The sequence below is a fragment of the Barbus barbus genome, assembly GCF_936440315.1.
Source record: "Barbus barbus genome assembly, chromosome: 47".
NCBI classification, from domain to species: domain Eukaryota; kingdom Metazoa; phylum Chordata; class Actinopteri; order Cypriniformes; family Cyprinidae; genus Barbus; species Barbus barbus.
The window spans coordinates 12,447,348-12,474,082 of record NC_136725.1 but is presented as its reverse complement, the minus strand read 5'-3'; the positions used below and the strand labels follow the sequence as shown (position 1 = coordinate 12,474,082).

The window sequence follows — 26,735 nt, the reverse complement described above, 5'->3', positions numbered from 1 at the left end:
GCTCTCGAGCGAGTTCCCATTAGTCAGTCACACTGACGTTACGTCTCCGTTCCCTCCTTCAGGGAACGAGGGTTACATACGTAACCGAGACGTTCTCCTTGTTGTTATAGTGTCCTGACATTTCAGTGAGCCACTGGCTGGACCCCTATACTGCACCTTAACGGCTAATTAAATCTTCTTAAGACGCCCTGTGGGAGGATACAAAAGCCGAGATAGAAAGAGAAAGTGAGAGAAAAGAAACTTCTCAAACTGAGAGGTGGAGGAAGAGTTTTCCAGCCTGGAGGGGTTCAGTGTCAAGAAGGCAGAGGCACAAGAAGCAGGGGGGCTGGAGAGACTCATCCACTCAATGCCCACAGTCATATTCGTTCTTAGCCTGTGAGCGTATCTGCACAGCTGCCTCTGATGAAAGTGATGGCAGATGTGGACGCAGTGTAGCCTCTGAACCTCAGGGTGTATCAAGAACCATCATGCTTTGCTGTTATGTTAAGTGGGTGAAACTTATTCTCTTAAACCAAGTCGGAGAAGGACAGAGAAAAGTGGGATGCTGTATATGTACACATTGTGCAGAATTTATGACGGCAAGGTGATTATGTCTTTGGAAAATTGCAAATGATTTTATTTTTTTGATGCAATAGAAGAATGCTAACTTTTGCCAATATTATGAATTAAATTAAATTAAATATAACTTGTATGAAGTCTTCTGAAACAATATGATTACTTTGCATGATGAATGGATTGAAATTTAATACTTTATTCACTCTCAAATCAGACCAAAACACCGGTCAATTTGCTCACATAGAAAGAATAAAACAAATATGCTGTGCAAAATAATGCTTGAAAGTTTGGCTTTCCATAGACTGTTTCATAAAACGGACAAAAACAGCTGACATTGTTGAATATATTTTCTTTTGTGCTTTGCAAAAGTTATACAAGTTTGGAAAAACATGAGGGTGAGTAAAGGATGACAGAATTTCCATTTTTGGCTGAATTAATTAAGCTAGATATTTTGGATTCTTTAGGCCAGCAATTATTTCAAGGCATTTCATCTTTCAAAGGCTTTAAAATAACATGATGGTTATTATAAGGTTAGAAACGTATACGTTTAATTAGCGAAGCAGATGTTTTCCAAGAGAGCAGCAAGAACTGTGTTAGCTTTAAAAGACATGTTAATGTAATCTGTCTGTCACTCACCTTTAACAACCAGCTTATATTCAGCATGGCTGGTGCCAAGGTGATTGGTAGCTTCACAGCGGTAGGTGCCGTTGTCTGTTTTGTTCAGTGCCATGAAGGTGAGCTCTCTTCCTTCAACAATCACTCGGTCCAGGTCTGGCAGCTCTCCTCCGTCTTTAGTCCAGAGTACTGGGTCTGGCCTGATGAAACATTGATTTTTAGCTTCTAATTAAAAACATATTTAGTTTCTTTTCATTGATGGCATACTTGCCTAAAAAGGTCATATCACATACTTTTTAATAATGAGATTTGTATTTATTTATTTTTATCATTATTTAGTTTAGTTTTTAAATATTCCATGCTTCAGTAACAATCTTTGACACATTTGGCACAAGGATGTGTAGAGCTGTAGGTGCTACACACAGCCTGTAACAACACAAGGTTTGGTAACCTTGGTTTTGCTTCTTCATTATTACATCACCGTGACTGGGTAGACTGAGTATCTGTACACCGAACAGGGCTTGTTGACATGGATATATGTCATAATATGTTTGCATGAATTCAGATGTATTCATATGATATTGGAATATTATGAAAATGCTTAACTGTCCACAAACTGAAGGGTTGGAGTTCTGAAAGTTACAGTATGTTTTCCTAGACTTTTCACAAAAGATTGCCTTTCCTTGATCTCAAAAGATCAAGGAAAATTGGATTGCTTATGATATGACCCCTTTAATTCTAAAATCAATGGAAAGACAACACCACAAAGTTACAAATTTGAAAATTCTAAATTCTCTGAGAGAGTTTTAAAGTTTTTAACTTTAGCTTAAAACTAAGCAATTTTGAATATCCAAGTTTATCAAAGGTTTCTCAGTCTTTTTCTTTGGGAATATTAGAAAACACTGGCCTTATTTTAGCTTCAGTTGTACCAACGACTAAGAGCTGCTTAATGTTGTTTTCTGTGTGAATTTATGGTTATATATAGCTGTTTAATTTCAACAGAATCACATTTATGAGTCATCACATTAATGCAAGCATGTGGTTATAAGCCGCTACCTGTAGGCCTGTCCACAGGGCAATTTATCCTTGGTGCAACTTCCCAAAGCTCTTTGCAAACATTATAATTTAGTGAGATGCTGATAAATTGTGGATTCTTACGAAGGGTTTCCATGAGGCACACATTCCAGTTTGAGGTACTGTCCCTCCAGTGGGGCTGGCATGGAGTGTTTGATCTCTACATAGGGAGCATCTATGACAGAGACAGAGAGACGAACAAAAAAATATTGTTTCAGACAGCAGCATCCAAGCGGAGGAATGACACTCGATGGAGATCAAAAGGTAAATGATGTGATGTGTTGCTCAGGCCCAAATGCTTCACTGCATCTCAGTAGACTGATTAAATGTCAGCACTTCAAAGAGAAACTCTAACGCATAAGAGATTTTTGTTTGTAATTATTGCATAATCTTTGCATCACAACAACATATTTCAGAATTAAAAGTTGCCAAAATTACATTTCATAGTGACTTTGTCATTAAAGACCCAATGAAATCAAAATTAAGTCTAGCTTTTAGCTTCTTTTTGATCAGTTTCTCAAAAAACAGTTTAACTCATTACTTAGACTGTTTCACATTTGTAGATTTAGGTTTATGGTTTATAGTAAGCAATATAGTTTTGAGCATCATGGGATGTTGGTTTGAGTTGAAACCCATTTGTACTCACAGTGGACTTCCAAAACTTGTGTTGTCTCTTCATGGGTGGCAGTTAGGGCCACGTGGTCCACTCTACAGGTGTAGGCCACACCGTCATCATGCCGGTTTACCTGGAGCTGCAGGGAACTCTTCACTGTGAAGGTCTTGCCACTGGCATTCACCTCTTTGGCACCTAAAAGAGGCAATAAGGACGGCATAACAAAGATGAAACATGTTTGTCATGTGTTTCAGAGTTTCACATACATTACAGTCAAAGTTAAAGTGAGAACTTGAAGTACTGTGAAACACAGGTCTTCAGAAAGATGCGCCACTCTCTTTTTTAAGACTTTATCTTTCAATAGAAAACTTTAGTTGTGTGAAGACAGAGTTGAGTTGCATTCATTATTTCCACCCACTGATGCACATCACTGTGATTGGAATGCTCTTGAATCCTGCATCTATCATTCCTCACATCCAAAACTGGATACAACTGGTAAAAGTAAAACTTGAACTCTTATCTGACTCTCTCAAAGTCAAAAATATTGATTCAGTTTTTGCATTTAACTGAGTCAAATGAAGAACTAGTTAATTTTTGTAATTAATTTAGTCAGTTTACAAAGTAAATCCTCACTGAATGTTAATTAATTCAGCCTACATTTTCTTCTATAGAATTAGGGTTGATGTATAGCGTTGCACATGAGCCATTTATCAGAGTAAAACAGCTCTCCTTACTCCTCTCTGAAAACTCCATTAGTTGAACAACAGATTGTGTCTTGTTTTTGTTTGTTTCAGTGTGTTAATGGCCTCTGCGTTTATAGGCTTATGCTGTGCATGCCGCTTTCTAGTAGCACTTACAATACAAATCCAGGGCAATTAATCCACTGCATCTCAATGAGCTTAACAAATAATACAATTTCTCATCAAAAGGATATTATTGCATCTTTAACAGTGCAAATTACTATTTTACTTTTGTTAAACATTTGTTGAAACAAATGTAAGGACAACAGAAAAAGATCATTTTCTCCAACAGCAGAGAGAATGTAAAATCAAGCACACTCTTTACATCGAATCACCATATTAGACACTCTTAGAAGAAACAGTTCTATCGAATTTAAAAGGGAACTCAAGAAGTTTCCATATGCAGTCAAAAATCTACATAGAACCTTTCAAAACACAGGATCAAACCATTTTAGGGATGAATTCTATATACCAGGATGCATAAACTACCTCATTTACTGTACATCATAATTTAAGTTACTTTAAAATCTTTAAAATGTCATTTCAACTATGTGGTTACTGAAACACAAAGGATAAAAGAAATACTTTTGTGTACCATGCAAATCATGTTTTGTTGATTGAGTTTTTAGATTCAACGACTGAATCAAAAAGACTTCCAAAACCTTCATACTCAAGTCCAATCGTAAGGTACGAATTCATACAGTTCTTGCCTATACAAATAATTTGATTCTTTCTCTTTTTCCATTTGCTCCCCCTCATTTTCTCTGCTCCCTGTATCACTCCTGCGATCACTGCCAAGCTGTCAATCAACTTCCTCCGGGGGTGTCGCCACCCGCTCAGGAGCATCTTAGCATGCAGAAGATATCATTTAGAAACCTGAACACACAGGCGAACACTCACACATATATACATACAGAGAGGAAGGTACAGTTCTATGGTATACTTAGTCTTGGAATGCTTATGGGATGCAGTCAAGAGGTTGGGGGTAAATTTTTATTCTGGATATCCAACAAACAAACAAACAGACTGTTAGTCTGTTCATAAGAGCGTTCAGATGAATAACACTTTGTATGGCTGTGAACGGAGTGAGAAAACTTTCATTTGAGAGTAGACAAACACTTTCAGCAATTAGATGTGGAAGTGGAAAGTCTGTTCCACCCCATTGTTAGATCCTGTGAAGATTCCCAGCATGCCTTAGAAGTTTCTTTAGATCACCTTCAGCGAGCAATATAGGAACAACTCAGTAGCAAGTGGTGATCTTCTGAAATGAGGAAGCACAGTCCCTTTGCTGTGTTTGGGATTTTTAGTAAATTCACCTTCCTGTTATTTTTAATAATTATGTGGTTTCCTAGTTGAAAGCTTATGGGACCCCATTTATGTTACACTATCATCAAGCAAACAATATTATAACAGTCTATTTTGAACAGTATAATTCAATTTAAAGTACTTTACTGGCTTAACTGTGTTTATAAAACAGTATAAAAAAGTATAATTTTTAACGAATGTGAAAATACTTCCATGTCAGTTGGTTCCAATAAATACTATTAGAATCAACATTTTTACATTGTTTTTTTTAAGAAAAATTAAACAACATATTTTGTGTAGATATTATTTAATATTGATGATCTTTTTATTATTTTTAACCTATTATTAATAGTCACTTTATTTTTATTAAGAGGGAAATATAAATAAATATAAGCTGCTTATTCACTAAAAATATTTCACTCACAGTTTCCAGTTTAGGGTTATTTTGTCCATTTACACCAGTTTGACCCATTCCAATCTGCAGACTGATAGTGAAAATGATAGTCAGCCATTATTGCATTGACAACGTAATCAGCCAATCACACACCTTCTCTAATGTGACTTTTCACCTGAATTTTACCATCCTCCCTCACTCTCAAGGAACACTTTAGGATCTCAATGAAATGAGAACATCATCTGCTTTCTACTGATTTGATTGCCTAAATCTATTATGCCCATTCACCTACACCATCTATTTATTCATCTACTCATCCATTCATTCAACAATCCTTCCATTCTGGAGAAAAAAAACAGCATAATGAGGGTTTGTCGGCAATGTCTACTTCTATTGTCCCTCTCAGTTAAGTTAGTGAGTGGGTGAGAGGGCAGAGATTTGCCAGCAGACAGAATTGAAATTAAGGTCAGCATGTTTTACATTAATATTTATGAAGGCAAACTAGTAGAAATAGAAACATTATCACAGATGCACACTCACCAGTGTGCACACACACACACACACACACACACACACACACACACACACACACACAAGCTCTCATTTAATGCACACAACAATGCTAAAACTGTATCTAATCTTCATTACACACACATCAGCACATGTAATTACGTACATAGTTGGATGGAATTTTACGTGACTCAGTTTAATGTGAAATATCGCTAATTTTCAGATTTGAGGCTGAGTGTTGTGCTCCTTCTGGAACTAGAATGCTTTCCTGGAACTCTGCGATAGCTACGGCATATGGTGAGCCCAGAGAGCAGCCGAGAACAGAAAAGAATAAAACGTGGGGTGAGATTAGCATTTCTTTTCAGCTGTGAGCAGTTCTGAATTCAAATGCTGTTTTCCACCTAAAAGGGAGGTATTTAGAACAACAGGAGGCACAAAGGTGTGCAGCTCATCTCTGCCACCTCTACCCCATTTTGCAAGCCCATTAGTGAGCACGCAAGAGGGATATAAAAAGAGAGAATGAAAAAGATAGAGAGAGAGGGGGAGAGAGCAAAAGCGTTCTTTATCCGATCACCGTGAACTGCTCTCAGGCTAAACACAGTGGTCATTCCTAGTGGATGGAGGGATATTTATGTGTGTATTTGACTGAAGTTGGCTGTCGGCTTTGTGTTTGCATGGTGAGAGCTTACATTTGAGGCAGCGGTTTTGAATTTCCTCACAAAAATTGTCAGTTTGTGTTTATTTATGCGCCATAATCTTCTGCCTGTGGTGAGAGACTCAGGAGTTTCTCCACACGTGAGTGGAGCTCAGCAGCGAGCGACTGAACGCCCATCTCATCTATCTACCACTAATCCTAATGTCCCAGAGACATGAGAACCGATAACGACAACATTATTTCAACAAACGTCCCCAATCCCCAAGCAGGATCACTATAAATATCAGTTGCTCATACCGCACGGCCCTCCGCCATGGCTCACTGTTCAAATATCTTTCATAAATGGTCAGTGTGGGTGTCAATGTAAAAGCTCCTTCTAGTGCTGTGCAATTTTATCTCTCTAATCCACACAAACAGTCTGACTGCTGGCAGTTCTTTCACTAGGGTTAAATACGCTAGACTCAGATGGAATTTGTTGATGCAATTGTCTGAGCCTGGTTGGAATTAATGATCCTGTTCTGACACATACACACAGACACATACACACGCACAAACACACACATTGTCTGACTGCTAACAGTGTGATGATATCACCTCCTCTAGGACGCAACTGCACATTCACAGGATAAGCCGTTTTATCAGCGTTACTATGGACTAGCCACAGGTGGCAGAGACACACTGGTAGGCACAAACCATGCCCACAGCAGGTTTTGCCCCACCCACAGTAATCTGTTAACAGCTTGGGGTGTTTCCCAAATGCATTGTTTTCCAACTGTTGTCGCAATTCCGTTGTTACTGAAAGTTCGATGATTCTGCGTTTCCCGAAGCCATACTTTCAAAGAATATTTGCAAACCGCATCGCCCACAATTTGTGTGGTTGGAACTACAACTCTCGACTTGGAGCGTTGTAAGCCAACTATGGTCAAAATTCTGAGGTTACTAATATAGTTCAATGATTCTGCATGTCCCAAAACCATACTTTTAAAGAATATTCCCAAACAGAATCGCAGACTTTTGTGGTTGGAACTACAGCTCTTGACTTGGGGTGTGCTTCCCAAAAGCACTGTTGCAAGTTCCTTCTTTACTAGTTTAACGAATCAGTTTCCTGAAACCATTGTTCCAACATTTGCAAACAGCATTACAAAGCTTGATGTGAGGTGCATTTCCCAAAAGCATTGTTAGCCACCTATGGTTGCAAATTAGTAACGATACTTAGTTCAACAAGTCTGTTTCCCGAAACCATAGTTCCAAAGAATATTCACAAACTTGTGTGTTTATAACTATAGCCCTCAATTTGGGGTGTGATTCCTAAAAACATTGTAAGCCAACTATGGTTGCAAGTTCCTTCATTACTAACATAGTTCAACGAATCAGTCTTTCCTGAAACCAAAGCTCCAGCAAACATTCGCAAACAGCATTACAAAGTTGTGCAGTTGGAACTACAGCTCTTGACTTGAGGTGCATTTTCCAAAAGTATAGTTAGCCAACTATGGTCGCAAAGGAGTAACGTTCAACGATTCTGTTTCCTGAAACCATAGTTCCAAAGAACATTCACAAACTTGTGTGTTGGAACTACAACTCTTGACTTGGAGTGCTGTTTCCCAAAAACATTGTTAGCCAACTATGGTCAAAATTGTAATGTAACTAACATAGTTCATTTCCTTAAACTATAGTTCCAATGATGAGGGTGTGTCCATGTTATTACGGTTTTGGGACAGTCATGATTAGTATGTTAATTTCTTCAACGATGCATTGTACTACGCTGGTTAAACAACAAACTGTCATACAAGAAATGCACCCCTGACCAGTAATTAAAGCTCTGCCCAGAAATCAATCAAAAGCACATCATCTGATATTTTTAGGGCAGGATTGAAGCCATCTCTGACCTTGTAATGAACCATTTCCTAATCTCTATTAGTAAAACTGACCAACCACAACATTTCAAACCATTTTCCAGTCTGGTACATGTTTACATTCACTTCACGCTCACCCTGCATCCTATCTTGAAGTGTCTGATGTAGGCCATGTCGTGTTGATAAAATACTTCTAACAAGACAGACTTTACCCTCTGAATGACCTCTCTTTCTTCACACGTTAGAGATTATCCAGCTCGTGTGCCACTGTGAAGTTGGACTCTGATTCCCGGCCCCTGCAGCCAGGATGAAAGAGGAAGCTTAAACAGCGAGGAGCGCTGTGTGTTCAGACTCAGCGGCCGTCGTTGGTCTCTCTGCCTATCATAAGCAGCGCTAAGAACTTCTCTCTCTCGTTCGGCTTTGAGCTTTTATCTAGGCACCTGGGCGTTTGTTTTCACCAGCCAGGACTAAGCAGATGTTTTGTGTGAAACACAGACAAAGGGAGAAGCCAATGTATTTAAACACAAACAACCATATACACATAGTTTCAGTTATATGAATGTAGTTTCAATTAGATTTTACATTTTCTGAAGGTTTCTGAGTGCTTGTTCGCTAGGGTGTTATGCTGGTTGCCAGGGTGTTGCTATGTGGTTGTTAAGGCAAGACACCCCAGGTGAACTGGGTAAAAAACTAACAAACAGAAATCACCATGCTTTCCCAGCTGATTGATTACATTAATTGCAAATATATTTGTATTACAAGTTTTCTGAAATGTTGTTTAAATATGCAAATTATGCATTATCTAAATAATTCTAAACTGAACATCTGAGCCAGGTTCGCTGATATAACCATTTCTGAACCATTTTGCTGATATATTAGAATCAAGGGTATCAAGGGTTTTCACCATGTGTTTTAAAGAAAAAAAAACAAAGTTATAAAATCAGGTGATATATAAACAAGCCTTTCCATGAAAACCTTATATACTATTTATGGTTTAGTGCATTCTGAGAAAATGCCTTTAAAGATATGTACCGTAATTGAAATATAGACGCAAATCGATGAAGTGCAGTAAAATAAATAATTTAAGTGTATTTTGGATGTTGACTAGTTGACCAGTGCATGAAAATACGTGCATTGCCTTAAGAAGTGGATATTAGTTCATTGTTTTGTGGCTGCTTGTGTGCTTTATTGTCTGTACATGCAAAGAAAGTGCAAGACAAATCATCATTATGTTGCCTTACTCTGCCATTTTCTATTCGAACAGCGAGATGGAATGAAAGAAAGAGTTTTTAGCAGAAGCCCCGGAGGAAAAAGAGGACAATGATCACTCTCTCTTTCATCTGCTCTGGAGATTTTCCTGTCGGCTAATCTGTTACATGTTCTCATAGCTCTCCTCGGGGGAGTTGTCCTCCCTCAAGGAGGTCTGGGGATGGATATGCACCCTTATCATCCCGAGGAGGAAAAGAGAAACATTCCCATAGTTCTTTAGGAGCATATTTATATCATCTTACTGCAAAAAAATAATGGTCTTAAGTCATTTTTTTCCCCCAGTAATAACATCTAAACATCCTTAAAACAAGATGACTTTAGAAGCAAAATTGCATTAAATAAGAATTTTCTCTTCAGTTAATTTTTCTTACCCCATGGGAAAATTAGGTTTTATTCTTGTTTTAAGTATAAACATAACTAAAACCTCATCTAACGTTGTTAGATTTATGCTTAAAACAAGAAGAAGAAAAAAATTCAAGATACAAGTATTTTGCTTCTCAATTAAATCTATCGTATTTTAATAAGATTTAGATATTTTTACTGGAAAGTAAGCCAACAATACTGCAATTTTTTTATTTTTTATTTTTTTTACACAGCATATGCAAACTCAAAGTAGAATCTGAGACTTTGGGAAGAGGGTGCTGTCAGAGGTTTGGGATGAAGGGCTGATGGAAAATGTCGCTATGGTGCATGTTTTATTCATGCTCCTGCCAAGACACAGGAGGCATTTTAGAATTCCATTTTTAATGACTATTGATTGATTGCACTCAACATGATGTAAGAAGAAGCTGTGGGGGAAAGAAAGCCGTCATGCACACATTTGAAATACCTGTACATGTTTACACACACACGCACGCACACACACACACACACACACACGGAAGACAAAACCAAAGACTAAGACTTTTACCTTTACCTTTCACTTTACACTTGTTAAGCTGATGATATAATTTGCAGTTCAAAATTTAGATGAGAAAAATGCAAAAGAGAAGGATTTTTACTCAGACATTAGGACCCACTGTATGTACAGTACACACACTACATGGGCTGTGGAAGAGGTGGCTGCCAAGATGCGGTCTATGTAATATTTTAACATGTAATAAACCGATGCACACTTTTACTCCAATGATGAAAATAAGGAGCCGGAGATAGAAAGAGAGCGAGAAAGAGAGTGCGTGAGAGAGAGAGGGGCATGTGAGAATGCGAGAGGTGGTGATATTGGATTCCATTACAGCTGTCAATTTCACACACACACAAACACAGAGCATCTTGGGCTCTGCATACTCGGGGGGAGAAAGTGTGAGATGTCTTGCATCCTGGAGACCGGCACAAATTTAATACCAGGCTGATTGTTGCTACAGTCCCAGAGATCCCACAATAATGCAACTGCTATTCCCAGTCCAGGCTTCCAAAATAAACGCATTTATCGCAGTTCAGCCTCACACGGAGGTGGAGAAGTGCTGAAAACCGCGATGACAACAGCTGCCACGACTAACAAACACAGCGACAGGAGGGCCGCAAACACAAAAGCAGACAGAGAGAAGCTCTACAGGAAAACAACAGACTGACCAACTGGAGTGAGCAGAGCTGAAAAGCAATATCCTTTCGTTTACTTACACCTCTCTGCCATGAAACCAAGACAACCCAGCAATATAAATAGAGTGACTCACATTACTAAATCTCTCACTGTTGTTTTTTGTCTTAAGTATTTTATTCTGTGTAGGTCTTTAATGTGTTGTCATGGTGCTATATACTGTATGGGCAAGTGACCAAAAAAAATAAAAAATCAAAGTTACACACATGGTATATATATATATATATATATATATATATATATATATGTATGTATGTATATATACACACACACAAATAATTTAAATAATATTTTATTTTCATTTATAATATATATTATAAATAAAACAACAATAGTAATTGATTGAACGTTCTAATTATATGATAAACATCCTGTGAGTTTATATTTGTGTTTCATCCCTCTGGGGTCCACTCTTTTTCATGCATCCTTGAAATGTGTTCTTGTGTTATTGGATCCATCCATCACAACACACATTCATGATGAAAATATCTAAGACTGACACTTTGCAATCAACTGAGAGCCCATAAACTTCAGGCTTTATGAGACTGTGGACTGACGTGAGTCAGAGAGACCTTAGCAAACTCCTTCCTGAGTTCACACAACAAGCTACATGCTACATCTAAATATATTTACCACATGCTACTTTCTCGTTCAAACCACCTGCTCACAAAAATTTGCATTAGGTAATGCCATTCTAGCATTTTTGATGGATGAAATGTGTCAGACTTGCGTATAATAATTTGCACCTGAATTACAAAAGTACGGTGGCCTCCATCGTATCTCCACAACACAGCTAAAACAAGCACAATGAAATTAGCACAACACAAAGAAAACAAGCCACAACACAACAAAATTAGCTCAACACAACGGAAACAAGCCACAACACAACAAAATTAGCTCAACACAACGGAAACAAGCCACAACACAACAAAATTAGTTCAACAAAATGGAAACAAGCCACAACACAACAAAATTAGCACAACACAAAGAAAACAATCCACAACACAACAAAATTAGTTCAACACAACGGAAACAAGCCACAACACAACAAAATTAGCTCAACACAATGGAAACAAGCCACAACAAAATTAGCGCAACACAATTAAATTAGCCCAACACAATGGAAACAAGCCACAACAAAACTAGCGCAACACAACAGAAATAAGTCACAACACAACGAAATTACCACAACACAACAAAATTAGTCCTATGCGCAATTAAAAAGCCAAGTAAAAAGACACAAAAAAAAAAAAACGAATCTCGGAGTCAGAGAGGGAACAAAAATTTCAGTGTTAATGATCATATTAATCTCTGACCTCATGGCTGGAGAAAAATGTTGCTTAATTAATCAAATACAATCACAGTTATTTTAAAGAAAACAATGGAATTTTGAAGTAATGTGAAGAAATGAACACGCAGTTTTGTTCAAAATGTTTAACATCTATCAAGGATAAATTCATGTTTTCTTGTATACAAATCTATTGTTTTGTTGCTTTAAATCATCACTGTTAATTAAACGATAGATCTATACCTAACCTAAACACCAAGACTGGTAATGAATACGAAGATTGTATCATTTATCTGTGACTACAGCGAGCCCGAGTCACACTTAAGGAGATCAGGTATCAGTTTCTTAAAGGAATCTTAAACAAAGCAGCTTACTTTCCTGCCGTTCTCATCTGAAACATCACTGATCCCTTAATGAAATGAAATAAGCTCTGAAAATCCTCCCCTGCCCACAAATTCTGTCTGTTTATCAAATGACCAGAGGGACTGACCGCAGACGTAATATCTGATAAGGAGCCTAATCAGGATACCCGTTCGAAGTCAAAATTATAAGAACCCTTGACTAGACACTGATAAGAGGCTAAACTTTTTCACTCAGGCTTTAGGTACTCCTCTTACTTCTGTCTTTCTTGGTTATAGATAAAAAGAATAATTCACCCCAAAAATGAAAATTTTCTAATTTTGTTCCAAACCTGTAAGATTTTATTTTCTTATGTGGAGCACAAAAGATGACTTTTTCAAGTGAATGAGAACATGGACTATCAAGTTCCAAAATAACTGAAAACAACCAAAAAGTATGTATAAAGTGCTGCTTGACCATACAACTTCCAAGGCTTTTCTTAGTACAGTGTGTTGTCGAGAGAAGTAGTGATGTCTGATCCATGAACGATTCATGATTCTTGTGAGTCAGATTAATTGGTTGATCTGGATCACAAAATTGGTCTTGATTTGGTTGCAGAACTTAACAGCTCACTGGAGGAGAAAATGATCTGTGAAGATTTCAATCTGTACATCACACAAATCTAAGCGAATGAATTTTACGTCCTTTTTGAAGCATGAAAGCTCTGGTACACATTTATTGTACAATCACACAGAAAATCGCAACCACTACAATATTCAATAGGATGAGTAAACAAAACAAAAATACACTGACAAAAATATAAAATAAATAAACTAGTGCATGGTTGCATAGAAAAAGACAAGCAAGGCAGTGAAAAACGTATATATGCACCTATCGCTGTGTACGCGCCTATTAGGGTTGTTGCTGCCCTGAGTTATTATTAATGTACATTAAATATGGTTAAATACAGTTTATAGCCGCTTAATACAAAATACAGCAACGTACAGATAAACAAGCTAATCCCTGCAAAACAAAGTCATTGCAAAGACATAAAAACCGTTGAGCCATGCTTCATCCTCTGGGGTTTCACTGTAAAGGCCTCTCCCCAAGGTTCCGTCCACCGGAGACACAATAATCAGTCAGCGTGGGAAATGTAGCCTCGTTGCTAATTAGAACCGCTGTATTTTTAGAAGTGCTGCAAACGCACGACAAAGGCACTCAATGCCATCTGCATTGTACGCATGGCAGAGCGAGTTTCTACTTGGAGAATTCCTCGCTTGCTGTCATTGCATGTTTTTATCCCCTCTCTCCTGTCTGACTGAGAGGGGATGTTGTTTATATGCTGATGGATTTGTGGAGAAGATGCTACATGAGTAGATACTTGCATATTTTACAGAACCTACAGTAGGCTTTCTTCCATACTGAGCTTAAAATGTATAAACATTTACTTAAATGCAGTAAAAGCTATTTGTGATTTGTCTTGGAATTGTTCATGTGAGTTCAATCATATTCCATCAACTTTCCTCACCTTTGATCTCCCTCTCATTCTTGAACCATCGGACATCAGCTGCAGGTTTGCTGCCAGAGGTCACACAGGTCAGAGTGATTTTATCTCCCTCCATCACAGGCATGGTGAGTCCATTGATCTCTGGTTTCTTAGGCACACCTAGATATTCAGGAAAAAGAAAGAGAAGGAGAAAGAAAGAGAGAAATATGGCTTAGCACTTTGGCGAGTTCAACAGCAGGTAAGCGTGAATTTAATGGAAAAAGATTAGAGATATTTTATTTATCATCTTCTATGAGCTACCCCAGTTCTTTTATTTTGCCTGGGGTTTTTTGTCATTCAATGAGGTTAATTTAAATTTAGACCCTTGGTTTTTTGATGATATTATTGCAGAGTTTAAAAACAGTACAGTATCTTCAATAAAATAGAGCTTATTAATAGGACTGTCAATTAATTTTAGATTTAAAATGTAATTAATCACATATACACTATTGTTAATTTTTTTTAATCTATCTATCTATCTATCTATCTATCTATCTATCTATCTATCTATCTATCTATCTATCTATCTATCTATCTATCTATCTATCTATCTATCTATCTATCTATCTATCTATCTATCTATCTAAAAATCTTTAGTGCCATCGTATATTCAATTTAATGCATCTTTGCTGAATAAAAGTATTATTAAAAAGATTAATTTTACATCCTACTGACCCCAAATTTTTGAAATGTAGTGTATCAACATTTTCTTAAAAGATGATAATTAAAAATCAGTCTGTCAATGGCCTACAATCCACAGCAATCCATTTTTAAATTGAGCTGTCAATCTGTTATAAGGCTCATTCACACAGTATGTGCAATTGCATTCCCTCTCCAGCATTTAATTGATGGTTTATGAACACATGAAAGCCCAAATTATAACATACAAAAGATTCATGTGACTTGATTCAAAGCAATGGTCATAATGTATCCTAACACCATCACAAAGATGGTGAGCCTCAAATGTTTGTTTCCACGTTCAGAAGCAATCAGCATTTCAATCATATGAAATATTTCAAGCACACGGGGAATTCTGTGGTCCACAAATACATTACTGTGTCAGGAGCTTCCTCTCTGAGGTAGCGGGCTGAGACAAAGAAAAATCAATAGGGAACATTAGTCAGGAAAATTAGATATTGGGTTTGCTTTGATTGAAGATGAGATCAGACATTTGGCATTCAGTTCACAGGCCTTATTGCTCTCCTGAGTAAGAGGCCTTAATCACATTCCTAAGAAATAAATCAAAGCAAAAACAACCACAATGTACTATGCATTAAAAAGCAACAGAGTAAATACATCAGTCATTCTACTGCAGCATGGCCTGTAACCTCCACTGGATGACGTGCTGTTTCTGAATATTATCCCAAGATCACGAAAAACCTGAAGATGCCAAGCTGTTGCTTCTGATTTATTAATTTCTTGGTATTTCATACACAAATGTTTTATACAAAACCACTTAGCATCAAATTCACTTGCACTCGCACCACTTTGGTGTGTCGTAATTCAATGTTTGTGCACATTTCCAATTGATCGAGGCAGCTGTAATTTATCAAACGATGAAGAGCAGTGTTCTAATCAACATTTAGTCCGGTCCAGCACACCTTTAATGGTTTAAGAGTCGATTCAGATGCAGTGACGCTGTCCAGTCCCAGTAAAGTACGCCAGACTGCGCAAGTCTGCCATATCTGCAGTTTAGAGGTCGATAGACATGTTACTGGATCAAGATTGTTGATTAAAAACGTTGATTCAGAAAAATTTTGTACTTTTTTGGAAATTACATTATCCATTATATCTGTGACAAACATATGCGTAATATCCATAACAACATATGTAACAACATGTTTAATTAATAAATAAGCATTGTGTACTGTATATTACTGCTTATTTTTCCAAGATAATAATTACAACATGGAAATGAATTGTACCCATTCATGTATTCACAATGAGCAAAATATTAATGCAATGCAGGCTTGTTGACAGAGTGTACAACTGTAATGATTTTAATGGTGTACGCCAACTAATTAAAATGAGACTAGCTAATTGGGCTCCTAATTAATGCAGAAATATGGCATTAAGCACTGTTTGTGGGCTGTCACAGCTGACATTAACTCTGGTATGTTTGGGACTTGATAGAAAGTCTGTTTGACTTTTGATTGACAAAAGTAGTAAAAGTTGATAGAGGAAACTAATTAAACTTCTTTCTGTGTTATTTCTCAACACTGTTCTGTGATCATCTGTGTCTTTGTTGAAGGCGACCGGGTGAATCCATTTAATTAAATCCTGATCCAGGCCAAAGTTAGATTTGCAACGCCCCCACTGAGGTAGAATTCTAATTATCTATCTACTTTCCGGAAACGACAAATTTGATCTTTTTCTTTAGACTTGTTAATGGTTCAGTGTAGCTGCCTTCAAATAGTTTCACTGTAACCCAGTTTAGACTGGTTGCACGCATTTAGTAATACTATAGCGATATTTCTTTCCTTAAGATAAAAAAAAAAATAAGTGCAGTAAAACAGTAATATTCTAAAATATTATCACAATTAAAATAACTAATTTCTACTTTAATATGTGATTCAAAGCTGAATTTTCAGCATCTTTACTCCAGTCTTCACTGTCACATGATCCTTCAGAAATCATTCTAATATGCTGATTTCATGATCAAGAAGCATTTTATAATATTAGCAATGTTAAGATGTGACATTTATTTTTTTATTTTAGTTTATAAAGGATTATTTGATGAACAGAACAGAGCAGAGCAGCTGTTGTGTTTGATCAGTTTGTATCCTTGCTGAATAAAAGTATTTCTTTAAAAACTCTTACTGATTTGTGCCTGTGTATAAGTATATACATTCACTGAAACTTTGAATCTTTTTTTTTGCTTTAAATAAATATTTTTCTTTAAGTTCTAAAAACACTGGGTAAAAGTAAAAAGTTGTCAATAAAAATGCAGGCATATAACTGCAAAAGTGGCATAAAAAGGCAGATAGACTACACCTAAGGTCAACAAACTGGCTTGTGAAATTTTGGGAAGTAATGCGTCAAAGCTAAATAACTCAACGCTTCAGATGGCTGATTTAGGATGTAATCCCACACACATCATGTGTTAAATGATGTCTTACCCAGGACGGTGAGGAAAGCCTTGGCTGTTTTGACAGGCATGGTGAAGAGGGAGCAGGTGTACATCCCCTCATCTGCCAGCGTGACCTCGCTGATGCTGATCGTCAACTCCTGCGACGTGGCTCGGACCAGCTCAATCCGGTTATCTCTCAGCGCTGCCAGAACAAACAATCAACAGAGCACCATTAATTATGACACCTTCATTAGCATGTGCCATACTCAAGAGCGGCGGTTTCTCTGTGCCTTCCCCAAACCACCCAGTTTTAAATCATGAATACTGACTAACAATATGTGGAAGCACCGAAACATCAAAAAATTGCAATTTAACCAAAAAATTAATTTGAAAAATAAAAAGTGAACATTTCAGTCCATGATTGTGTTCAAATATTGTGCTGAGTATGAAGATCAATTTGCTGAAGGGAAAAATTATTTTATGATGGCTTTCAGTCAGAGGGCAAATTGAATATGGATCAGTCAGGATTCAAATCTAACATCATTTCAGTCAATAGTGTACAGAATGAGCATTCATCGATTTGAAACACACATGCTTGAGCTCACCTACTCATTTACAAACTCGCTATTTATGACATTTGCAGGTTTTTTACCCAGTCGAGTATGAATAAAAGTAAAGTTCAGACTTATTATGATTGTGACCTCTGTGCAAAAGAGGCCTAAGGATACAGTTTAAGTTATTACACCTTTTAGTGTCCATCATCACACTGGCCTAATGGAAAGGTCAAAGTACTAACGCAAAGGTCAAAGGCTAACGGGCCATAATTCCCGAGGCATCTTTAACATGCTTTGTTTAATGATAATGACTATACCAGGAACAAGTCTGGTAGATCATAAGATATCTGCCATGTGGCGGCACAGTTTAATCAATGGAGACAAGGTCACTAGTTCTAACCTTCTGCTTTCCATAAAACTCACTCAGAGATTTTGAGCCTCATTGACGCTCTGTAACAACCTGCCGGAATATTCGCCGATGAGCTTTATGGATCTTTTTTTCTCAGGAGAAAAAAAGAACACATCCTCATGATTAGCCATCAGTGTGACCTTTCAAAGCTCTCTTAATAAAAAAGTTGGTCAATGCCTAAGCCGTTAGCCTTGTCACATCTGAAAACTTTAAATTGAATACAGCAGTGTTAGAGAATAGAATGTTAAACTGTTGCTTCCCAAGTACCAGGATATTGTATAATATATACACTCACCTAAAGGATTATTAGGAACACCTGTTCAATTTCTCATTAATGCAATTATCTAATCAACCAATCACATGGCAGTTGCTTCAATGCATTTAGGGGTGTGGTCCTGGTCAAGACAATCTCCTGAACTCCAAACTGAATGTCAGAATGGGAAAGAAAGGTGATTTAAGCAATTTTGAGCGTGGCATGGTTGTTGGTGCCAGACGGGCACGTCTGAGTATTTCACAATCTGCTCAGTTACTGGGATTTTCACGCACAACCATTTCTAGGGTTTACAAAGAATGGTGTGAAAAGGGAAAAACATCCAGTATGCGGCAGTCCTGTGCGCGAAAATGCCTTGTTGATGCTAGAGGTCAGAGGAGAATGGGCCGACTGATTCAAGCTGATAGAAGAGCAACTTTGACTGAAATAACCACTCGTTACAACCGAGGTATGCAGCAAAGCATTTGTGAAGCCACAACACGCACAACCTTGAGGCGGATGGGCTACAATAGCAGAAGACCCCACCGGGTACCACTCATCTCCACTACAAATAGGAAAAAGAGGCTACAATTTGCACGAGCTCACCAAAATTGGACGGTTGAAGACTGGAAAAATGTTGCCTGGTCTGATGAGTCTCGATTTCTGTTGAGACATTCAGATGGTAGAGTCAGAATTTGGCGTAAACAGAATGAGAACATGGATCCATCATGCCTTGTTACCACTGTGCAGGCTGGTGGTGGTGGTGTGGGGGATGTATTCTTGGCACACATTAGGCCCCTTAGTGCCAATTGGGCATTGTTTAAATGCCACGGCCTACCTGAGCATTGTTTCACAGTCACCAGATCTCAACCCAATAGAGCATCTTTGGGATGTGGTGGAACGGGAGCTTCGTGCCCTGGATGTGCATCCCACAAATCTCCATCAACTGCAAGATGCTATCCTATCAATATGGGCCAACATTTCTAAAGAATGCTTTCAGCACCTTGTTGAATCAATGCCACGTAGAATTAAGGCAGTTCTGAAGGCGAAAGGGGGTCAAACACAGTATTAGTATGGTGTTTTAGGTGAGTGTATAGTTATTACATATAAACAAACAAGGACACAAACAAGTCAGTGAATTAATTAATTTACAAGAAATCTGGACTTGTTTATGTGTATGAAAAACAGACTGTGTTACAGGAACATTTTTTAACATTTTTTTTCTACATTATTTAATAAAAAATGAGTTGTGTCACTATTTTCAGTTAGAAAAATCGATAAATGCAGTCATGATTGTCTAAATATTTCATTATGCTATCACAGCAGGTTAAAGCTCTCAGCCACATCGAGCTGTATACACCAATTACTATGTTAAAGGAACTTTAAAGGAAGTGTAAAGTGGAACCACGCAGGCACACTCTAGGTTTCCAAACAAACATCCCACAAGCCCACCTACACACCTCAGCGAGGCCTCTCGTAGCTGTAATAAAACAGCCTAACTGATGTTGTGTGTTGACCGTGTGTTTTCAGACGCGGCTCCCCAGAGGTTTGAGTGCAGCTACCTCGGGACAGCAGCATCTCTGAGGTAATTGAGCATAATGAGGTTCATTACAGGAAGAGTGGCAGGCCAACGTTGGAATGAAAAAGAACTTGCGGTGCAGGCTGTTTTTAATGCCTTCCTGTCCTCTTTCCCAAATGAAGCGCATTTTAAATAATAGGACCACCATGGCAGTGCAAAAAAAAAAAAAAAGTTTACTATTTCAAATTAATTTTGATTTAGATGTGACTATTGCTGAGTTGAAAAAAAAAAACCTTCACAATCTGTATTTGTACTCAATATTGGTTATTAAACCCCCAAGACTGAACTTTTACTGAACTACTTTCAGCTTTGTCTGATTCCCAAACAAACAACTATAATGCACAATCTTTAGTGTCAAAAACATACATAAAAAACATACAACATGACCAGGTGTTTCTTAAGAATTGGTTATTTTTTGTGAATCAAAATCACACAATGTGACCAGTGTAGTCCGTTTTGCAAGCATCACTCTAATGAACCATTATTTTTTTTTTGAATCAGAAATACATAACTTGACCTGTTTTGTTCATGTCTATGTATTCCATTTCTATATTTCAATTCCATTAAAAAAGAAGTCTCTTCGATCAAAACTACAATAAAACACAGCAATATTGTGAAATATTATTTAAACTATTACTATAAAAATTGTAGAAAATAGAAAAAAGTTTCTATTTTAATATATTTAGAAATGTAATTTATTCCTATGTCTTATTCCATTTTATGAACAAACGACTCTTATGAACTGGTTCTTTTTAGTGACTCGAACAACACATAAACATGACCAGTGTAGTCTATTTATGTATTCCACTTCCATATTCCAATCCTTAAAAAGAAAAAAACTAGTTGATTCCATACTATTTAATCTCACTGTACTTGTTTATTGTTTTATTATTTTTTTTTATTATTATTTACAATAATAAATGACTTTCACTTTTCTTTTCTGTTCTTTTCTTTTTTCTATCTTTCTTTTTTTTTCACTGCTCAAAAATCATCCCTGGAACAAACCAACATGCACACACTCCTGCACACAAACTCTCTGCAGAATTCAAGCCGTACTGTCTCTGATATTTGGCTCTACGTGAGTTGAGGCGTAGGATGCTCTCTCTACTGAATCTAATGCATCACAAGTATTCAGTGGAACGAAGGCTTTGCTGGGCATACACATACATTTTGAACAGACTCTGAATTGTACACATGGTCAGATGACCATTGTTCACTCCACAAATATCTGGAAGCTTATGCTGCTTATTCTTGGGCCCTAAGCCTGATCCCACAGACTGAATCCGACTGCTGAACAGAACTAAGATGCTTCAGAAAAATGTCAGTAACTTATGTCAGTTCTGGAAATGCCAAATAAACATTCTGTCCCCATTCTGTAGAGTGGAAGGGAGGGATATTTATCCATCTCTGAATAAATCTGGGATACTCTGACTAAAGGGGATACTCTGAGACAAGGTTTTTTTTTTTTCCCTTGCCGTCTTGCCATGGACACCCAAATATAATCATCAAGGGGCCGTTTTCAAAAATGTAAAAGGTAGCTATATATTTTCATGTATAAAGACTAAATGTAAAAACTGTAAATCATAAATAAATAAATAAATAAAACATTTAAAAATATTATTTAAATATTTCTGGTTAAAAAAAGCTACTTATTACATTATTTTTTTGTCAGTGTAATGAGAACAATTAATGTTATAAAAATGTGTAAAATATTATTTGCAGAATATTTTGTTTCTACAATGGAAAAAAAGAAAAGTTGAGCCAACTTAAAATTTTAAGGCAACCAGCTTCAGCAGATTTTTGAGTTTTCTCAATTTTAAGTTGGCTTAACTTTTTTTCATTTTTTTTTCAGTGTACTACATTATATTATTCCATTTTCCCCTACTCACTATAGTACTGTACTGTTAGATGTATTGTTTATTTATGTAAATAATTTTATTTATTGTTTATTTATTTATTGCAATATTTAAAAAAATATATTTATTATTTATTTAGTTAGTTGATTTTTTATTTATTTATTAACATTACATTTTGTTACATTTTTACAAATTGTAAAAGTTTTTACATTTAATAAATAAATAAATGTATATATATTTATATGTATATAAAAGAATATAATATAATATAATGTGTATATAATAATAATAATAATAATGATAATATAATATATTATTAATATAATAATAATTATATTTCAAGTTTATCACTTTGAAATAAATTGAATCCTAAATTTCTCCTCTCCTCTCTTTATAACTCTGTATTAAATATTTCAGATAGATAATTCCTTGAGATCCAAATTGAACATGAAATGTGAAAAAACAGCCCTGTGCACTTCCTTCGAAACAACGAGGCAGACGCACAGCTCAGCAAATCAATACATGAAACAAGCTTGAATCTGTGCTGATGCTTGTTTATCAAAATCTAATGAACGCGTGCTTTGGCACATCCAGACTGACAGCATTAGACATGACATGTGTTTTCGCTCACAAGTGATGCCATATTGGCACAGCGGCCGAAGTGAACCGATAGACACGCATCTATGATCTCTCAAGGGAGACATCTGTTTCATTTATCGACACTGTTGATCTTGTAATATTCATGAAGCAGCTCTGATCTTCAAAAAGCCTCTTATGCACACATGATCACGCTAGCACACAAAATGTTTGACCAAAGATCTGGAAAAAACACAGATGCCCTTTGATTAAGACACAGTTCTTCCCATTCCGGCAGGGAAATGGTGTCAGATTGCTCTCCGGTGGATTTCACACTTTGATGAAGTTTCCTGTCGAGTCTCTAAAGTGCTAATGTTGTTGCACCAAAGCCATTAATTAATGACGCATCTCCTCAAATTGCTGGGGAAGGTCATTAGAGCCGGAGTAAAGTAAGACAAGTTGAAGAATGTCTCTTATAATTGATAATAAACTCTCATGGCATAACGAAGACACCAAACAAGTTTCTCATCTGCACAACCTCTCATCAAAGACCGCACAGTTCAAACACACAGGATTACAGAAGAAAAAAAATGACTGAAGTGAAGAAAAGGTCCTTCGTTCCCCTTTAGAGCTGATGGGAAGCTAAGAAACACTCAAATACAAACAATTAACAGTCACGTTGTTACTTAATCTGTGCTTGATTTCCATTTCATTGGGGCTAGTAACTCAAAAAATGACTGTTTAATGGTGCTAAAGCCTTTGTCATTCCTTTTCAGCTGGGTAAAAATGAAAAACGCCACTGATAACCATATTACATTGCAGTTCGGATTCACGCACCAGAAATGTGGAGGAATTTCATCTGGGTGCGATAATGACAGAGGAAATGATCAGAGTCTATACGGAGTCTGACAAGCCGTTATCATAAAGTTACACCCATTCTTTCCCCTCATTAACAAATGATGTTAGTTAGAAAAATAGTGCCATCCATTCAGCAGTGATTGAACAACCATCTAATTATCATGTTTAATTATACCATAAATCAGGGCATGATTGATAAATAAGTACCACCCTCAGAATTGCTAATGAGCTCTTTCATTACATCTCACTGTATCAAGCCTCTTTCAGAGGAAATCCATCCTGTACCGTGCAAGATTTAACTGGAGCACTGACACGGACAGAAGGAAATGGGAAGTCAGATGGACGAGGAAGTCACTTACATTTTCTCAGTGACATGCTCCTGATAGAAAATCTCAGGCCTTCCACCCTGACAGCTCAGCACTGTCAACTACCTAACCTGTCATTTTTTGCATACAGTTTTAATAAGACATGATCTGCTATAAACAGTATACATAAAACATTATGCTATGAATCCCTTATTTTATACTAGAAGGCTTTTGTGAGGATCTTAAAAATATATATATTTTGCAGTGTCAGACCTGAGCAGCTTAAAAAAAACATAATGCTGTAAAAACGTGATAAACTCACATTTATTTTCTGACTTAAAAATTTGTTTTTTATTCAGTTTTTAATCATAGAGTTTTTGATTTGTTTCAACAATTGATATAACCACATTTTTTATATAGAGTAAAATGACAAAGAGTGACAACAATAGCATAAGTATCTCCCCATTGTTTCCATGTCTTCCAGTGCCCCTTCGCAAAATAAATTCACTACACTAACCTTCCCGGCTCTCCCTGGTCAGCCCAGCTTCTAAATCTCATCTGACGGGACTCTTCCCAAGGCCGTCACATGTTAGTAATTCTAACTGACATCTCAGCAGCCCCTCCACAGGGAGAAGCACCAGGCTTCAGAGCGACTCTGTTTTTATGAGGCTGCCAGTCCAAACAACAAAATACAACCATTGCCCCTTTCTTGCCTCCTCTCTCTCGCTCTTATTCCTTTCTCTTGTGGTCTGTTATTCCACCTCCCCATCTTCTTCTCTTTTCTCTTATGCCTGGATAACTATACACAACATGTTAGTGGACAGCATTGTGCAGTTTGCTCAAAACAACAGGAAGATGATGAATGGATTTTGCTTCATAATGCCTCAGTCTTTTTGCAGAAGAAATCTATATTGACAATGTACACAACCAGTCAAAGGTTTAGACTCAACTAGTCAGTCAAATCAAAAGTCAAACCAAAACTAAAACTGCTTTTCACAGTTGAGTTCTTTTTTGTTTGTTAAAATAGGCTATATAAATAGGCTATGTAAAACATTTGAAATAAATTATATATTATTTATATTTTATATTATTTATACCTTAAATTATATATTAACTATTTGTTTTTAAATATTATAATAAAATGAATACCAATATTATTAAATATTGTTTGAATTTAATCACAGATTTAATATATGAAATTACACACACACACACACACACACACACACACACACACTATATATATATATATATATATATATATATATATATATATATATATGAAGAGTTCATTTGCAAAAACATAACACCGTTTTTAACAATTCTCAAAAATCATGTTTTTTCATTGTGTATTCCAATTAATCTCAATGAGACTGCAGTTGTTTTTTTGACTATAGGTTAAAAAAAATAACTAAAAAATAGCTAACTAACACAATAAAAACATGATAACAATAAAAAGAACAAGATTTTTGAAAATTAAAAAAAATAGTTTTTGCAAATAAACTTCATATATATATATATATATATATATATATATATATATATATATATATATATATATATATATATTACATACTAAAATATTGGTGTAGAAACATTTTTCAATCAGAAGTTGTAAAAAAAACATTCTGAAATGAATAACAAAGGAACGGCAAGTAACATTGAATTACACATGACATTTTTAAGTAGAAAGACTGCAACAGTATTTTCTTTAAAACAATCAAATAATGTTTGTTTTATTTACAAATAAAAATACATTGTTGTTAGCTGGCTTAGCTTACTAGCTCTTTATTTTATTATTTTTTTTATTATTAATTGGGTGTCACTGGTTTAGAAATGGTGCTTTAGAAATAAATGCCTTGCCTTGGTTTGACTGAGAGTCTGAGTGGTCTATAAAGGTTTGAAACCCCAGCTTTACATCCAAATGCTTTTTAACTCACAAGAAACATAAATTCAGTTCAGTGCGTCCCAACTCTGAGCGGTAGTACATAAAAAAAACAAGAGCTGCCAATGAGTTTTTCACAGCATCACAGGCAGTACCATAAACGCTCGTGCCCGTTAGCAGTCTGCTCCAAAACGCCGACAGCTAATATGCTGTTACAAAGTGTGACCTTGCGTTCTGAATCTGTGCCAACACACCTCTTTGAAAATGACCAGCTAATAGTTTATATTAAATCAATTTCCCCTGGGGCAATGGAGATTGCAGCTATTATTGTTGCGGTAAATTATGTTAGCATTGCTGAACTAGCACTTAGCATGGCTTAATGGTGATTTGTATTCCGTACGCATTACGTGGCGGGCTTCGCAGATTGCTCCGGAGCAGCCTGACGCTGCGAACATCTCCCCAGCCGAACATGCTTGCCAAACAACCGAGAAGTAATGTCGTTACACGCACTATCCATCAAAGTGCACATGCTCCATAAGCACAGACGCCTGACCTCAAACACGCGCGCCTGAGACAGCGGATCCAGCGGCCAGGGAAAACAGCAGGTGTTATGGCTGATACCTTGCTAGGTTGAGTCACGCTGGCAGGGGAATTTACTGCACCATTGGCTGTAGTGATGGGGTGTCACAGTGGGATTTGGGTGTCATTCAAAGAGCTGGCTTTGTTAGAGCCTTTCATGATCGCCTTGAGAAGACAAGCACCTTGCTTCGCTCCACACTGGCCTTGGGTCATAAAATCTGACAGTACATTGGCCCATTATGATCTGGAGATATTCCTCCTGTGTCTCTCTGGCTATTTTGAGCCATCGTTTCCCTAGAGACGGGAGGTTTGGGTGCAGAAGGGACCGAAATATGACATGCTCTGCAAGTTGTGAGACTTCAGAGAGTTTGCTTTTTAAAATCACATTTCATATATGAGAGGAGCCCAAAGTGATACTCAGTTTTTCAGGCCGCTGCGCTTTTCTGTCTGAGCGGGGTTAAAAT

The 26,735-nt window shown here is 36.8% G+C and overlaps 1 protein-coding gene across 1 annotated transcript in view; it reads right to left on the bottom strand.

The window, feature by feature from the left end:
- LOC306865848 (cell adhesion molecule 2-like) overlaps window positions 1-26,735 on the bottom strand; it is a gene marked incomplete at its 5' end in the record, with an annotated part of 86,576 nt that overhangs the window by 27,809 nt on the left and 32,032 nt on the right. The window contains 5 exons of the mRNA XM_079410676.1: window positions 1,192-1,370; window positions 2,329-2,419; window positions 2,891-3,052; window positions 14,333-14,470; window positions 17,470-17,622. Coding sequence (XP_079266802.1) covers window positions 1,192-1,370; window positions 2,329-2,419; window positions 2,891-3,052; window positions 14,333-14,470; window positions 17,470-17,622 — 723 coding nt within the window. The remainder of the gene's footprint in view (window positions 1-1,191; window positions 1,371-2,328; window positions 2,420-2,890; window positions 3,053-14,332; window positions 14,471-17,469; window positions 17,623-26,735) is intronic.